We start from the raw sequence: 18,604 nt of genomic DNA, 5'->3' as shown, positions 1-18,604 counted from the left end.
CAACAGGACCTCTGTCTTGTCTGGATTGAGCTTCAGTTTATTGGCCCTCATCCAGCCCATTACCTCGGCCAGGCACAAGTTCAGCACAGCCACTGCCTCACCTGGATTGGTGGAAAACGAGAGGTAGAGCTGGGTATCGTCAGCGTACTGATGATTCCGCAGCCCATACCTCCTGATGACTTCTCCCAGCGGTTTCATGTAGATGTTAAAAAGCAAAGCCTCCAACTCCCAACCCAGTCAGCCTATCCAGAAGGATACCATGGTCAATGGTATTGAAAGCTGCTGAGAGGTTCAAGAGAACCAAGAGGGGCACTCCCCCTGTCCTTCTCCCTGCACAGGTCATCGTACAGGGCAACCAAGGCAGATTCAGTACCGTACCCAGGTCTGAAGCTGGACTGAAATGGGTCTAGATAATCAGTTTCATCCAAGAGTGCTTGGGAGTTGTCCCGCCACCACCCGCTCTAACACCTTGCCCAGAAACGGGATGTTGGCCACTGGTCTATAGTTAGTGGCCATCTCTGGATCCAGTGACACTTTCTTCAGGACCGGCCGGACTACCGCCTTTAAAGGGGCAGGAACCCGACCCTCCCTCAGAGAAGCGTTAACCACTTCCAAGATCCGCAATTCAGGTGTATACCAAGGGGAAGAGCAGGCTCTGCCCAGTGGGAGAGGACGCTTAGGATCGTGTCCACAGCCCTGGTCATCTCCCCGTTCCACAGTTCGACCAAAGCCTCGACAGGAGCACCAGTCTTGTCATCCGGAAACTCCCCCAGGGCCTTCAGGAATCCATCCGGATCCATCCGCCTCCGGGGACGGACCCACACAATCGGGTCCGCACCCTTGCAGAGGGAGAGGTCGCTCTCAAGCACAAACCTCACCAGGATTGAGCAATGTTGATTGTTCAAAAGAAAGATGCACAGACTCTACAGAGTGCTGAGGGGGTTATTAGAGTCATATTAAGGTCAACAGGTAGTGAAGTCAACTTTCCCGGTGTCCCAAAGGAGTTTCTTGAAGCCAAGCAAAGGCATTATGGCCTTCAGATTCCTGGGAAGAGCACCAGGGTAATCACCCTGAAGCTGCTTGCCCCAATTTTTCTGTATTTTTGGTGAGAATGAAACTGCTTGCTTTGCTCCCAGGAGGGATGGGAGGCAGGAACCTGTGTGCATATTGGCAGACTCCATAATGCTGAAAGAGAGGACCTTTATAAAATCTGTGGCAAGAAGTGCAATTGGTTCTTGACCTGGGGATAAGAATTGCTGTGTCACTTGTCTAGACACCTTTGGAGGTTCACAGAGCATTCCCATGCCTATTCAGAGAACCAATAGGCTACAGAGAAGTTTAACCTTTCTTTTGCTTGTTTACTTTCTGCATCCATACAACATCATTGTATTCAATAAACTGTTTGTCATCTTTGACATAAGTGATTGTGTTTCTTCTTAAGTTACCTCCAGACCTGATGTAGGCTGGCCTTGACTAGACCAAGCATCTGGGGTTAAAACAAAGCTAAATCTTGGAACAATACTGGGACAACACACACACACACCTCTAGCTTATCCTTGGCTTGTTGATTAAAGCAGATGATCACTCTTTCTTATTTTAATTACTACTGAAACAATAATAATGTAGGTAGAACACTGGAAGGCAAAAGTGTAACTTAGGAAAGTATGATGGAATGATAAACTTTGGTGAAACTGACAGTTCATCAAAGCTCAGCTAATCAGTATTAATCAGGATCTGAAAAATGTAGGGCTGTGTTTAATTATATACCCAAAGGATGGACATTTGTCTCAGGCATAAACAATAACTTTTGACAAATTACTTAGATAATAGGTGCCTAGAAATGACAAAACTGAAGTTGTCATATTTCAGGCAAATCATGAGAAGGGTTAGGCAAATCATGAGAAGGCAAAACTCCCTGGAGAAGACAGTCATGCTTGGGAACACTGAAGACAGAAGAAGAAAAGGAAGACCAAATAGGAAATGGACTGACTCTATTAATGGAAGCCACGGCCTTGAATCTGCAAAAATTAAGCAGTGCCGTCATGGATGGGACATACTGGAGGGCTTTCCTTGTAGGGTAGCCATAAGTCTGAAACAATTGGACAGCACATAACAACAACAACAAGCTGATTGCTGCCTCTTTTTCCCATACCACCTATCATTTCTCCTGTTATGTCTTGTTAACATATTAATTTAATTTTAAAAAGTGTGTGCAGCATGCATGCGCATGAGAGAGAGAATATCACTCACCCAGTGGCAGAAATGCAAGACGGTTTCCAGCCATGGACAATTCATTGAGACTGGGAAGCTGGCAGAGATGGCGAGGGACATACCATAGATGGTTCCGGTCAGCAGTTAGGTACTGAAGAGAGAGGCACATGTGCAGCCGTTCAGGCAAGCTGATCAAATGATTGGTTGAGATGTCCAGTGTCTGCAGCTCTCTAAGATCGCCAACCTCTACAAACAAACAAAAAAGGCAAATTATACTCCACATCATATTCCGCACTACTTCAAGAACATCTTAAAGACCTACATCACTATAAATACAGCAGTTTCTGAATTATTTCAAAGCATTTCATACACTTATTATTTATGGAGGATAATCCATCAGGGCTAGTGGAGGTGCTTTAGGAAAACACACATAACAGCATTACACTTAATAGAGATTCCCCTGCAACTTAGATACTTCCTTAGCACTAGCAGCTAAATACTCTGCTCCCAAAGCTGTGCTGCTGCTTTTATGATGGCTTTCCTCTAACAAATAAACAAGCAACTATGTTAATTTGAAGCTCCATTAGACACAATGATAGGTGCAGGGGGAAGCTACACATCCCTAAATAGGGGAGAAAAACCCATGAAACAATATTAAAATGTTCTCGTCGATTCTCTTGAGTTTTCTGAAAGCTTTGCAATAAAAATCACAACCATCACATCTTAATTAAAATAAGATTGTCTCTAGTAGCCATGGTTGGAGAAGAAGTGAAACTCCAAAACACCCAAAAAACCAAAAAGAATATTCTTAGAAGTTAGGGTTCTTATTTTGCACTTTCTTCAAGGGACCGCGATGCTTACAAAATGAAACAAGTTGTAATGCAATAATGGATGAAATTTGGGTTACTGGAATCTAAGAGACAGTAGCTGGATTCTAAGTTACAAAATAAAGAGAGCTGAAGGGGATGATAGGAGAAAACAAGACAGGTATGGAGTCTAGGTGTGTGGGTGACCACGCACTGAGGGGTGGGAGTATTTGAAAAGGGTAAAGAAGCTGATGAATGGACACCCCAACTAGTTTAACAGCAGAGGTGGGGCTGCCAGAGGGGCTCTACAGTACTCCAAACCCAGGATCCCTAGTTGTGATAGCCTTACCTCCCATGCCTGTATTAACCTGAAGGTAAGCTTAGTTTTTCTGGAGGTGAGGAGAGGGAAGGAGGAGAGAAGACCCTTTTGGCAAAATGGACTTTTTGAGCTTAAGAGATATATCAGAAGGAGAATTTTAATCTACTATCCATAAAACTCAGATGAAACTAATGAACAATACATACAACTGAACTCATAGCATCCCTCTACAAAAACACCACATTCAACATGCGGAGATGCCATAGAAGCAAAAGATCATGTTCAAGGTTGTTAGGACTTGGCAACCAGGATAGAAAAATAAGTTTTGCAAAGATTAACCAAGCATAGGAAATTATTCTTGACCTTCTACAGCTGTAAGGGTATGACAGAAGAAGAGGGGAATAGGGCCAGTTAACTAAGCATTTGCCCGATCCATCACGATCCCATGGACAACATTCCCCCAGGCTCTCCTGTCCTCCACCATCCCTTGGAGTCCACCCAAGCTTACACCCACTGCCCCAGTGACTACATCTAGCATCCCCTTCTTCTTTTGCCATCATAACTAAGCACAGATAGGTTTTGAAGAAAGAAACACAAGTCAGTACAGAAAAGGAGAGACACGACGGACATGGACAGTCTCATTAGCTAAAGTTGTACTTCAAGAAATGGTTGTCCGTCTAAACCATCCAACAGGATGGTGACACAAAGACAAGCGTAACACCCTCATATCACTGCAAAGCACAGCCAGCAGGTTGGGCATTCTATATAAAGTTTCCTATTGAATGCCCAACCCACTGATATGTGAATAAAAAGCCTCGCTATTTTCAATTATACCCTCTCCTCTGCCACTAAAAATGTCTTGCACAGACTAGCCAGGCCAAATTCTTCCATGTTACAGCTGGTAAATTCACAAGAACTCAGGTACACACATTTCCCCAGATTTTAGAGATTGATTTCTCATCTTTGTTGGTGAGAAATTCACCCAAATATCCCATTTTCCTCTCATCCTTCAAATATCATGTTGGAGACAATTATAACAGGAACAAACAAAGCAATATTTCATTACATTGGGAGAATGAAGCTGGGATCATTCCTACATCCACACGTGCTGGTTGAACAAAAAGTTAAGAGAACACAATGGATTTCCAGAACTCTACCAGGGAAGCTTAGTCAGAAACCTATGCTCAGAGAATCATATTGCTACACCTACTGAATAAGTAGCATAAATCAAATGCTTCTATTAAGTCAACAGAAACTCCTGGAAGAGAACAATTCCACAGCCAAGATTCTGACTGACTCTAAAACCAAACAGCAACAGTGCTGCTCCAAGAATATATGCCACAGCAAAGAAACAGAGATCATGTATCAAAAGTGTACAGCAATGGGCCATGTTGCTTTGCCCCAGCTATGAGGACAAAAGTGGGGGCTTTGCACTAAATAAGTAGTAGAGCAGTTCTTCTCCCTTCTCTGCAGATACCAGCATGTGCAGAGTCACCAGCATTCCCCACCCACAGAATGGCTGACAGATAATACAAACAATTCATACAGAACCAACAGTGACCAGTGGCAAAACAACTCTTCATATGTAGACTTTCCATTATTTTCCTCGCAGGGCTTCTGACCTTTTGGAAGGTTCTCAGCAGATGGAAACATAACAGTTGTGGGCATACTTGGCATAGGGGTGCAGTGATGCAGATAGCAACACCTGTTACTCTCCCATCATGCAAATTTCAAGGGCCTGGAGATCCTGTGAAAACAAGGTGGGAAATCACATTCCTCTGCAATGCTGTCACAATTCTCTTCACCACTGATACCGTTTAAGTAAAATCGTGATCGCTTCAGCCATACTTACATTGGCTACAAAGGAGTCTTCCTCTGATTATACATAATTTGTATGAGAATTTCACAAAAACAAAGAATCCCACATAGAAGAAAAAACGGTTTTCCTATACTAATTAAAATAAAGCACAGACTCTGTGCATGAGGCATTCATCTACAAGTATACGTGTACTATCAACAGAAACAACTGCATAACCTTCAGAAAAGAGGAAGCAAATATCCCGATATCCATCCACAGGTGGCATCTAAATGTTGTTGCTGTTATGTGTCATCACCTCAACTCCAACTCCAAAATGTCCTGTCCATGACAGCTTCAGTAAACTCTTCCAAGCTGAAGGCTGTGGCTTCCTTTATGGATTTAATCCAACTCATACTTATTTTATTCATTGATATACCATCTAATAGCCGAGGCTTTCTTTGGCCTTCCCTGTTGCGAATTAGGGTGGCAGCTTTTCTTGGCACACACTCACGGGTCATGCTGATCTGGACTCTAAGTGAGCAAACGAAGGGGAGGAGGCAGAGGGGGCTCTGGACTTTGAGATGAAAGAAGCAGTGCTTATCTTAAAGCCACTCTCCCAAGTGCTCAGACAGGCTCCGAGAATGGCCAATGTGCACAGGTTTCAAGTAGGGATATGGGAGAGGCACTCTCAGAGTCAGACGAACCTAATAAGACTCCTGCCCCTGCGATCCTGAGCCAGGAGAGGCGGGCCAACCAACCAGAGGATAGGCATATAGAAAAGAGGCATGCTTGCTTCTACATGGGCCCTTCAGAAGGGATTGGGCCCAGACATATTCAAAAGGAGGCTTTCCAGAAGTAGTTAAGATTGGGTTCAACAAACCACTCTGTGCATGCTCAGAGATACATTCTGTGGCGATTGTCTTTATTGGGTAGCCTTCGGTGAATGAAGAGCTTTTCACAAGAAACAGTCTGTTACCTTGAATTTGTGAAGGGAAGAAAACTTGGTGCACAACATTCCCTTTAGTTTTCTGGCTTTGGTTGTCTTCTCCAGTGAGTCTTGCCTTCTCATGATGTGTTTGAAGTATGAGAGCCTCCATTTTGTTATTTTTCCTTCTAGGAAAAGCCTAGGTTTGTCTTACTGTCCATCCAGACTCTTCATAAAGATCTCCTCCAGCACCATGTTTCGAACACACTTTTCTTCTCAGCTTTCTTCATTGTCCAGCTTTTACACCCATATGTTGTGACTGGGAATGGAATAGTTTGGATGATCTTAACCTTGGTCTCCAGGAAAACATCCATACGCCTGATCTTTTCTAGGTCCTTTGCTGCTGCCCTTCCAAGTCTCCACGTGCAAGCATCTTAAAAAACAGGCTATGGGAAGCTCCTAGGGAAGTGCTTCTGTCTGCAGGAGAACAGACTGAATCTTGTGACATCATAGTTTCACAGCTGTTGTAGCATGCTCCTCCTCCTCCTCCTCCCTTTTTTTGCCATTGATTGCTATGGGAGTGAGAATCTCTGATAGGTGGCTAGCATTAAAGTTGCTTAGGGTCTCTGTAGGAGCTATTTCAATAGGTTGCTTTTTGTTTCTACTACTTTTCCTGTACTTTTGCCCTCCGCACACCCTCCCCAGCAACATCACAACTATGTTATTTTTATTGATTTCATTTCTATACCTCCCCATAGCTCTTTGTTGCACCAGTGTTATACAGGTCAGTGGCTGGTTGGCATAACAGTCACAGAGGATCCCTTTCAAAGGGTTCAGTTGACCCAAAGTGGCTAGTAAAAGGCACTGAAGTCATAACTAGAAACATTCTAGCAATGAAGAGCAACTGCTTTTAATGCTTTCACGGTCATTCTAAAAATTCATTTACTGGATGACGTTACTGGGAAATTTGCAACTAACACATTATATAAATGGGAGGGAAATGAAGAATAAACCCAACACATTGATGCTGGACTTTGGTACTCAAGTGCACATACAGAATGATTTGAAGTGCAAAGAGATTATACATACAAGCCTTCCACATTGCCCCAGGAAACTGTGATTAATCATGATGAAGATTTAAGTGTGACTCTGGCTGCAAGTAACTTACATAAGGCAGCAATGGCTTAGCTCGCCTGAAAATTGAGTTATCACAGCAAACATTAAAATTAAGAGCAACTGCTGCTGTGGTCATTAGGCTTACATCATTTTAGTAAAAAACGCCAGAAAGGTAGGGTTAGGGTAGGTCAGTCTGTTGCAACAAAAACAAGTCTTGGAGCACCTTAAAGATTAACAAATGTATTCAGACACTGCCTACTTAGTCAAATGCATGCAGTGTTGATTTCAAATTGGCAGTTTCATCTACATATGCTGCCCAGGAATGTAGGAAGAAATCAACTGTGTTGTCAGAGTGAAGTGAAATGCAAAAAGCACTAACAGTGATAATTACTTGAACAGCTACCATTCACAAAACGCTCTTTGATAACACAAACAATAGTAAGGAGATTTTTAAAATCACCTACATTTGTTAAAAAATCCAGTGTCCTTATGGACAATTGAAATGTTACCTGTGTAGCTTTTGAACATAACCATTCCTGATGTCAGCCTTGGGCCTATATATGCTTTTGTGTAGAGCTTGGCCTGTTTGTCTTATGTATTTATTTACTTTATTTAAGGTTTTTGTATGCCATCCCAATTACTAAAAAAGTCTCTGGGTGGCTTACAGAAAGTGAACCAAAAACAGAACCCATAACAATGACCAATAAAATAAAAAATGTAGAAGACAGTAGGGCATTGCTAGCAAATGGTGGCAAGTTATCACTTTGGAAAATGACCGTTTTAGTACAAATCCCATCATCCACAGTCACTGGAATGGCTTCCCTACAGAAACATGATTTCTCATCATACACAAGACCCAAGCACACACACACAAAAAAAAAACAGCTAGAAAACATTTCTAGATTAGTTATGTATTACGCTCTTTCAAGCCAGGCTTAACAATCCCTCTCTGGCAAAACATGACCATTAATTTAATCTACAAAAAACAGCACTGGTTGTCCAATTTCATACTTGGATTGTGCAGGCAGCAGAGAAATATTACAAACCTCATAAAGGCTTCTCACCATTATTCACTTTGCTTACATCCAGTGGGATGAGGTGTGAAAGAATACACTGCCTCTATTCACACTACTTAGTGTAGCAATAAATGGAGCTGAAAATCAATGTGATTTTCCAATATGGCTAAAGGTGTCAAAGGAGGGGAAAAGGAAACTATTTGCTACATCATGTAGCACAGCAAACAGTGTTCATGTGCCAACATGACCGTAGTCCAGTTTTCAAAACAATAATGGCTGCTGGCAAACTGCATTTAGCAAATCCAATCATAAAAGTCCACAGCCCACTGATGAAGCTAATGATCATAGAATATGCTCGGAAGGAAAAACTGAAGGGAAGGGATCTACCTGGCTTCTTGCATTAACTAGAGACTGAAGAGGGTTTTCTTTTTCTTTAATCAATTGCTTTGCATCGCCTAGGAACCGATGGAGCCATGCAGACACAATTCAGGTTTCCTGGATTGCTTTTCTTCAGAAAATTAGGCTAGGCCTCCTCAGAGAAGCAAAACGGAATGACCTAATCTCATTCCAATGTTATGTTTCCATTATCCCTCCCGACTTTTTTCTCTTCTACTGCCTTCTCCATTTGCCTTGAATCACTGGCCAACTGTTCTGACATTAATGCAGATCTGACATTCACCCGTGAGTCGACTGCCCAGGGCTAGCCTTCCTAGTGCAGCCTGCTTATCTGCCCTGCCTCTTCCGGCTCTCCTGCAAGATTGGCCAGATCTGGGGTGACCGGGGAAGTTTAATTATGAACTAACAGGCAGTAATGGAATAACAGCACTGAGGTCTATTTACGCCATAGCTTTTTAAATCCCACCTTGCTGGTGCAAGATTAGAACAGTCTCAGAAGTCTTTGCCTGGAACTAGATCGTAGCCTGGCTCCTCCCTTGATTGCATGGCTGCCTCAAGCTTCCTTTCCCATGGAAATGAACCAAGAAAGAGCATTCATATCACAGAGGCTGTTTGTACCGAGTGCTCAGCACACTCCTACTGCAGTTAAGACCATCTGCAATGCTGGATGCGCAGACCAAGAGCAAGTGAGGAGGACCCTTTGCCCCTCTCTCCCAGCACTTTAGCCAGCATGCTCTGGAATACGCATCTCCCACTGCCCCTCTGCTGCAATGTGGGCAGCTTATTTCCATCTTGGCTGCAAGCACTGGGAGACCAGGTTCATTTTCCCCCATCATGCCCCCGACAACCTAGGATTTGTTGCAGGGAGTGCTCAGCCACTGATCAAACACCATGTCACCTGAACCTAGGCACAGTGCCCCATTGTGGATGTGGGAAATAGTGAGAAAGTGGCTCTCAAGAGCAGCAGCCCCCTTTCAACTTTAAATTTGGATTTTTCACAGGGCTATAGGGCAGGGAGGGGTGCTTTCATGGCTGCATATGTCCCTGTCAAAAACCATTCTGGCAACTGCCAAAAGTGCTTCTCCTCTGAATGGGGTGGGCTGTACTTTCCCATGTTCCAGTGCACCTAGAGCCTCCAAAAAGGGTGAGGGGGCACTGAGAACTTAAAATCTAGCTGCTGACCTAAAACCTAGAGGGTTTCACTGCAGAGGGGAAGGTGGCCATCTTGGGTTTGCTGCATACTCAACAGCTCATGGTCTGATACACGTCTTGTGAAAGCAAAGTACTGAATCCTGGCTTTGTCAGCATCCATGGATGAGGCCCCCTATAACTGGCTATCGCTCTGAAGACTGAAATATGCCATCTTAAAAGGATAAAAACATGGAAAGCTGTGGGGACTGCAGGAGGGCACAGTTGGAGTGAGAGAAGGTGACAACACTGGTTTTGCTGTGCGTTTCCCTGGAATACTTGTGGGAGGATTGGAGGAAAGGCAGGTGGGGACAGCCCACGGTAGGCCATGATGTATACCTTATCTGCAGGATGAGTAGCCATGTCATGTGAGCTCATCACAAGCCTCTTATAAGTCTGCGGGGGAACTGGGCAGCCCACGTGGAGATATCCACAGCACTGTGGCTCTTTGGGTCCTGCTAGCAAGGTCAGAGCTGCAAGGAAGCTTGATGAAGTGCAACTCCTGACAACAGTTGTGTATATTAAAAAAAAGCAAACTAATAATGATCAATTTTCAAGCAGCAACTTTTTCCACCCTATTTCCACATCATCTTCATATGCAATTTTCCCCAATATATGTCTTTTTGTAAGCACTTTCTCATAATGTGTGCCTTTTTGTATGCAGTTTCTATACGCCTGTTCATTTTCACTTCAATACTGCTTTATACCAATATATCCGGAACATTCATTAAGCTAGCAGGCTTGTAATTTCCTGGATCCCTTTTTAAAACTGGCATTACATTGGCTAGTTTCCAGTCATCTGCTACCCAAGATCATCTAACAGGAGCTAAGCACGTTCACAGTTCTGGCACCTGTACTGAGTGTGCAGCTGAACTGCAGCACTAGCTTTTCAGCAGTGAAATAGCCAAGCAGTCCCTCCACAGGAGAATCTCTTTGCTTTGTGCAAATTAAAAGATAATGCTTAATCCCCTCCAAGGAACGTACCTGTGAAGCCAGCCACTAATTCCCACATGGTGTTGTCATTAGCTTCAGGGGAAGGTCTTTCTGTTCTTTCAATCATGTATATCACTTGTAGGCTGCTACTTGAAAAAGGGCTGAGAAAGTTTTTAATAAAGAAGTACTCCAGGAAGAACACACTATTAAAACATACCAAGAGGCCAATTTAATACTATATTTTTCTGTATGTGAACACTCATTTGCTCCTCTCTCCATTTGTAACTCTAACAACATTATCTCCCCGCCCAATATGTCTGTCTCAGGACATTCCAACATGGCCTAGTGTCAACCTAGCATTTAAAAACAACACACAGTATGTCTTCTACTCTCAAAAAGCCTTATGAGTTAAAGATAACAGGGTGCACCAGCACAGACTGCAGATTCACCCAAAGATGCCCTGTGAGAGGATATACGTGCACCACCCACTGATATGGGTACAAGGAACCTAGAAGAGAAATGTGCAGTTCGGAAAAGGGGCAGAGGCACCTGTTACTACCACAGATGTTTCCCTGTCATTCCTTTGGCATTTTGCAAGGTCCAACAAACCCCCAAAAAGGCAACGATCCAGTTTAAATGAGCTATCAAGTTCTGTTCAGTGTGATTCATTGCAAAGTCATCTCATTCTGAAGCAGCAACAAGTGGATGTTTCTTCTCTTTGGGCAAGTGGGGAATATTTTGCCAACAGCAAAGTGTGACAAAATTTTGGGAAGAAAAATGTCCATTCTCCACCCTTTGCTTCTGTGAAAAAAAATCTTTGCACTTATAGAAGAAAACTCACGACTTGCCAGATTAAATACAGAATTTCATTCTTAGCTACATTTGCTCATGTCACTTAGTAAATTTGGGGGAATGCTACCTGGCAGTGTTCTAATGCAGCAATGGCAAGATCATGCAGTTGAATTTCAAGGTGATTCTCTGTATGGTTGAGGGTCCAACAACTTTGTATGAACTTGCTCAACAATAAAGGATTTCATCTACTGGAAATCTCTTTGGCATGTCTGTGCTCCTGACCTCTTATTTGTTACAATAAGGGACTGTATTGAAGATACTCCCCGTGGCCTGTTATCCCAAGATGATATATGTTATACACCTGACCTATCCTAAGAATTCAGAGCAGTTAACAATGTTGCACTGATAATTAGCTCCATATTTCTTAAAGGTTTCAAGAAAAACATACAAAACAAGCTAATTCAGAAAGTGGGAGAAACAGAAGGGTAAACGGAAGAAGGAGGAAAACATTCAGCAATTAGTTATTCTGATTAAGAACGAAGAGACACAGGAAGGATTCTTCCCGATGTGAACAGTGGTCCAGATCTTCAGAGTTTCTCATCAGGTGAGGGGGGCCCTAGGAGTTCTTGCAAATCTGAGAACCTCTAAAGATCTCTGTTCACATCTGCTACTGGATTAACTGGAAATAATCCCTACAGTTGTCTCTTCTATATTTAGAAGGCCAGCTCCAGCTCCACCCAGCATCAAAGGCTGCTCTAGCAGGTCCTCTGCACTGGGAGAGGCTTATCCAGTGATGCACACATGGATGCCCAGTTTGATGCAGAAGCCCTGCTTTGGAAGACCCAGTGCATGCAAGACTTTACCATTACTGTTTGTTTGTTTGTTTGTTTGTTTAAAATATTTTTACCCCATCCTACACAGAAATCGTCCCAGGACAGCTTACAATAATAAAACTAAACACGTACTAAAACATGACAAGCCATGCTAAGTTAACCATCTTCTCAAGTGGGTATTTTGATACACATTCCGATTATTTTGTTATTTTATTTATTACTGGCCAATGGTTTTAACTTCAGGGGTGTTTCATAAAAATTATAATCCTAAAGTGCAGCATGATAGAACAATATTCAGTTTTGGGCCCCTCATTACAGAAAGGATATAGCCAGGTTGGAGTCAGTGCAGCGTAGGGCCACAAGGTTGGTGGCCGGTTTGCAGGGGATGCCATATGAGGCAAGACTGAGGGAACTGGGTCTCTTCAGCCTGGAGAAGAGGAGACTCAGAGGGGATCGGTTGGTGACATACAGGTATGTGAGGGGGTATCACATGGAGGTGGACAAAGACCTGTTCTCCCCTGCAGAGGAAGGCAGGACGCGCTCCAACGGAGCAAAGCTCAGGGAGCCAAGGTTCCATTTGGATGCCAGGAAGCACTTCCTGACAGTCAGGACCCCGAGGGTGTGGAATGGGCTTCCATGAGAGGTCGTTGAGGCCCCATTGGTGCGGGTGTTCAAGGATAGGCTGGACGTCCACATGGTGGGCATGTCGTGAGTGGAGCCGGCTGGTGCCGGAGGTCAAACTAGATGGCCCGGGAGACCCCTTCTGACTCGCTCTGTTTCTATGTTTCTAATATAAAACCTTTAAAAGTTTAGAAGAGAGTAAAACTGTAGTTCTATTTAAAACATTTTTACTTTGCTCTCCAGCTAAAAAGCCTCCCAGAGCAAATTACAAAAAAGGCTAGTCCTTGCTCTCAGCCTGCAAACTGAAACAATACAAAAGGAAAAGAGGAGGTGGGGAAGAGGAAAACCCCAAGCAAAAGCAATAGTCCTTCACTTCAAAGTTCTTCTAACAAAACCAGATGGAATGGGAGTAGTCTAAGGAGAAGGGAAGGCAAACGCTGCCAGGATCTCAGCACTACTGGTATAACACCACCTTTCCTCTGCTTCATCCTGACAGAATGGTTGTTGTTGGATGTACAGCAAAGAGCGAGGAAAAGCCTAAGAAAGCTGTCACATCACTTTTTAAAAAACTTAGCATCACTATAAAAAACCACCACATCTGACCTTCACTTTTAGGCACACATGCCATGCCTAATCAATTCTCACTAAGATGTTCATTTTTCAGCACAGGACTGTGCTGAAGTGCATACATCTCTGCTAAAACACACATACACATAAGCCACTAGTGCATTTTTTAAATGCTGCAGCCTGCAGGTCTTTATCTGAATTTTACCACAGTGATCTCAGAAAATGATGAAAGCAGCCATGACAACTGAATTTTTTTTAGCGTTAAGTATCACTATGTAACTTCCCCTCTGGTTGTCTGCTCAATTTGCCATGGGAAACATTAGAGGTCAGGAAGCTCTAATCATCCACCCAACCTCAGAAAGACAGCTTCAAAGAAGGAATATCTGAAGTGTGGATGCCTTACAGTTTACAACATATAACAGAAAAAAACTTTTTTTATTTTAATGTTCACCACAAGTTGCAAGGGAACATTGATGTTCTTGCCTTGATGGGAAGCTGCTACAAATTCCATATCTGAGTAAGTAAAAGTGATCCTCTCTGTATTTTGGAATCCACAATTAAATTCTCACCCATTTCAGAGTTGACATAAAGAGACTCAAATATTTAAACCTAAAAACATCAACATAGCTTCTCCAGGATATTTGTTTATGGCATTTGTATGCCATCCTATAGCCCAAGAGCTCTCTGGACAGCTCACAAAACAACAATCAATGACATAAAGAATAAAATCAAACAAATTAAAAACTAGTACATCCAAACATCATAAAAAACTAATGACAACAATGAGAACAGGAGACAATGCACATGACAAATCAATGCACATGACAAATAAAAGCAAGCAGGAAGAAGGATGTAATAAAACCACAAGTTATGCTTTAAAAATGTGAAATCAAAACACCCTTACCTGGCGACAGAAGTGAGGCTGCCAATCACACCTCCTTAAGGAGAGCATTTCAAAGATGCAGCACAATAGCAGAAAAAGCCCCTTTCCTTGCCATTTCCCCCTTTACTTCGGGTGGGGGGAGGGGTTGCACATGGAAAGGCATCCATAGATTAAAAGGTCTGGTAGGGATGTATGGAGAAAGGCATTCAAAGTTGTTCAGGGCTTTCTAGGTTAATGTAAGCACTCTGCATTGGGCCTGGGTGGCAACAGGCAGCTGATGCAGTTCGCAGAGGACTGGCATGATGTGTCCCCCCACGACCAGTCCTCCTTGGCAGCCATGTTTCCCTGTTTTGAATTAGCTTAAGTGCCTGGACAAGAGGACACTGTACAAGAGACAGCAACTAAAGCCATCCCAAAGAAAAAGAAATGCAAGAAAGCAAAATGGCTGTCTGAGGAAGCTTTACAAACAGCTGAGGAAAGAAGGGAAGCGAAAGGCAAGGGAGAAAAGGAAGGATACACCCAATTGAATGCAGAATTCCAGAGAATAGCTAGAAGAGATAAGAAATGCCTTCTTAAATGAACAGTGCAAAGAAATAGAAGAAAACAGTAGAATAGGGAGGACGAGAGAGCTCTTCAAGAAAATTGGAGATACGAAGGGAACATTTCATGCAAAGATGGGCATGATAAAAGGATCAAAATGGCAGGGACCTAACAGAGGCAGAAGAGATTAAGAAGAGATGGCAAGATTACACAGAGGAACTATACAAGAAAGAGCTTAATGTCCCTGATAACCACGATGGGGTGGTCACTGACCTCGAGCCAGACATCCTGGAATGTGAAGTCAAATGGGCCTTAGGAAGTCTGAGCAACAACAAAGCTAGTGGAGGTGACAGTATTCCAGCTGAGCTATTCAAAATCTTAAAAGACGATGCAGAAAAAGTGCTACACTCAATATGCCAGCAAATTTGGAAAACTCAACAGTGGCCACAGGATTGGAAAAGGTCAGTTTACATTCCCATTCCAAAGAAGGCAGTGCCAAAGAACGTTCAAACTACCGCACCATTGCACTCATTTCACATGCTAGCAAAGTATGCTCAGAATCCTACAAGCTAGGCTCCAGCAGTATGTGGACTGAGAACTACCAGAAGTACAGGCAGGATTTCGAAGAGGGAGAGGAACTAAAGATCAAATTGCCAACATACGCTGGATCATGGAGAAAGCTAGGGAGTTCCAGAAAAACATCTACTTCTGCTTCATTGACTATGCTAGTCTTTGATTTATTTTATTATTTATCTGTTTATTTAAAACATTTCTATGCTGCCCCCATCGCAACAAAGCCTCAGGGTGGCTCACAAAGAATACATAAATACATACATACATAATGATAATATAACAATAAAAAAATCGTTTAAGAACCCCCGGTGCATTCTCGGCTAAAAATTTTAAAGTCCTAATTAATTCAATAATTTAACAATTAAAATAAGTTTTAAATAAAAATGTCTTAGCCTGGTGCCGAAAAACAAATAACGACAGCGCCAGGCAGACCTCTCTGGGGAGCGCATTCCATAGATGGGGCGCCACCACAGAGAAAGCCCTCCTCCGGGTACTCACCCTCCTAATATCATTCACAGAGGGTTCCTGGAGAAGGGCATCTGTTGCTGATCTCAAGGGGTGGGAGGGCATATATGGGCACAAGTGTTCCATTAGATAGTCAGGTCCCAAGCCATTTAGGGCTTTATAGGTCATAACCAACACCTTGAATTGGGCCCGAACTTCAATCGGGAGCCAGTGGAGCTGACGGAGAACTGGGGTTATATGAGAACAACGCCCAGTCCCCGTCAGCAACCTGGCAGCTCTATTCTGCACCAATTGAAGTATCCGGACCGTCTTCAAGGATAGCCCCACGTACAGCGCATTACAGAAATTTAATCAGGAAGTTACCAGCGCGTGTGTCACTGTCGCCAGGCAGTCGTTCTCCAGGAAGGGATGCAGCTGATGTATCAGCCGAAGCTGAAGGAAGGCGCTCCTCACTACCGCCGTCACCTGAGCTTCTAGAGACAGCTCAGGGTCGAGGAGCACTCCAAAGCTGCAAACCCTGTCCCTCAGAGGGAATGCAACCCCACTGAGGACATTTGATTGTATGGATCACAACAAATTGTGGCAAGTTCTTAAAGAAATGGGAGTACCTGACCATCTTATTTGTCTCTTGAGAAACCTATATGTGGGTCAAGAAGCAACAGTTAGAACTGGGCATGGAACCACTGATTGGTGCAAAATTGAGAAAGGAGTTCAGCAAGGCTGTATACTGTCACCTTGCCTATTTAACTTATATGCAGAGCACATCATGAGCAAGGCAGGGCTAGATGAATCACCAGTTGGAATTAAGATCGCTGGGAGAAATATCAACAACCTCAGATATGCAGATGATACCACTCTCATGGCAGAAAGTGAAGAGGAACTAAAGAGCCTCTTGATGTGGGTGAAGGAGGAGAGCACAAAAGTTAGCTTGAAACTCAACACTAAACAAACTAAGATCATGGCATCCGGTCCTCTCACTTCCTGGCAAATAGATGGGGAAGAAATGGAGGTAATGACAGATTTTATTTTCCTGGGCTCCAAGATCACCACAGATGGGGACTGCAGCCAAGAAATTAAGACATGCTTGCTCCTGGGGAGGAAAGCTATGGCAAATATAGACAGCATACTAAACAGCAGAGACATCACCTTGCCAACAAAAGTGCCTATAGTCAAGGCTATGGTCTTCCCAGTTACAATGTATGGCTGTGTAAGTTGGACCATAAGGAAGGCTGAGCACCGAAGAATTGAGGCCTTTGAATTGTGGTGCTGGCGGAGACTCCTGCGAGTCCCTTGGACAGCAAGGTGATCAAACTGGTCAGTTCTAGAGGAGATCAACCCTGACTTCTCTTTAGTAGGCCAGATCCTGAAGATGAAACTCAAATACTTTGGCCGCCTAATGAGAAGGAAGGACTCCCTGGAGAAGAGCCCAATGCTGGGAACAATAGATGGCAAAAGAAGAAGGGGACGGCAGAGGTTGAAGTGGCTAGATGGAGTCACTGAAGCAGTTGGTATGAGCTTAAGTGGACTCCGGGGGATGGTGGAGGACAGGAAGGCCTGGAGGAATGTGGTCCATGGGGTCGCGATGGATCCGACACGACTTCACGACTAACAACAACAACAAGTGTCTGGACTTCAAAGGCAGTCCCATGCATTGCAGCAATCCAGGCAAGAGCTTACCAGTGCATGGATAGCTGGTCTCAGACTCCATTCATCCAAGTAGGAACTTAGCCTAAGTGGAGAGAAAGTGCTTCTGGCCATCAAGCTCATCTATGCAACAAGTGACAACTTGGGCTAAGATGGCACTATCAAGCTATGAACCTTGTCCTTTAGGAGAGCACAACCCTGTCCAGGACAGGTTGAAAATTTCCCAGTTGGACAGACAGGCTGCCTGCCAACAGAACCTCCATCTTATCTGACACTCTTTCTTTTGCAAATAAGCTTTGCATACAGAGGTCGTGATGCTTATTAAAATGTAATAGGACATGGTGGGGGAGTCTGTAAGAACAAATTATTGAAGATTGACCACTAAGCATTTCAACATTTTTCATTAAAATATGAAGGCATTCCTTACTTTCAAATCATATTTTGCCAAATGCTGCATATGGTTTTTTTATTTTTCCAGATTTTTTTCAAAAGAATTTTATCAATTCTTTCTCCAATGTGGTGCTCTCCAGATGTTACAAACTATGGCTCCTAGCATTCCCGACTGTTAGTCATGCTGGCTGGGGCTCATGGGAGTTGAAGTCTAAAATATGGGGAAGGAAGTCTAAAATGTTGAAGAAGGAAGTGTCAACTGAAGTTTCTGTACTAAAGAGAAATAAAACAGCTTTGATTTTTTATGTAATCTCTGCCACACATATTGAATATGGATGAAGCTCCATTTAGGCTCAAAAACAAACACAGTCAGCACAAAAATATCTTCTACAAAAACAAAACTGGAGGATTAAAGCATTTCAGAATTTATAGTTACAAAAAGTTTTACTGGTTCTGCAGCTAGTCTATAGGGGAATTAAGAATATTTTACTGTCCACTAAGAATTGTGATGTGAACAAAAGAGGTTTTTGAAAGCTCCTCAAAAGCTCCTCACAACAGTGTTGAGAAGTTGGGCAACAAGAAGTGACC

At 43.3% G+C, this 18,604-nt stretch overlaps 1 protein-coding gene across 8 annotated transcripts in view; it reads right to left on the bottom strand.

The window, feature by feature from the left end:
* LRRC28 (leucine rich repeat containing 28) overlaps positions 1 to 18,604 on the bottom strand; it is a 67,143-nt gene that overhangs the window by 21,237 nt on the left and 27,302 nt on the right. For 6 of the 8 annotated variants that reach the window (XR_006416167.1, XR_006416166.1, XM_044444991.1 and 3 more), the window contains one exon: positions 2,251 to 2,457. Coding sequence is in view for 6 of the 8 variants with exons in the window: in XM_044444991.1 (XP_044300926.1) it covers positions 2,251 to 2,457 (207 nt within the window). In the remaining 2 variants the exon portion in view is untranslated. Of the gene's footprint in view, positions 1 to 2,250; positions 2,458 to 4,958; positions 5,073 to 10,759; positions 10,870 to 18,604 lie in introns of those variants that run through there. The other 2 variants (XM_044444994.1, XM_044444995.1) reach the window with 2 other exon arrangements.

The sequence above is a fragment of the Varanus komodoensis genome, unplaced genomic scaffold (genome assembly GCF_004798865.1).
Source record: "Varanus komodoensis strain SLA01 unplaced genomic scaffold, ASM479886v1 scaffold46_3, whole genome shotgun sequence".
NCBI lineage: Eukaryota > Metazoa > Chordata > Lepidosauria > Squamata > Varanidae > Varanus > Varanus komodoensis.
The sequence above is the reverse complement of the archived record's forward strand: the minus strand, read 5'-3'. Positions and strand labels throughout refer to the sequence as shown.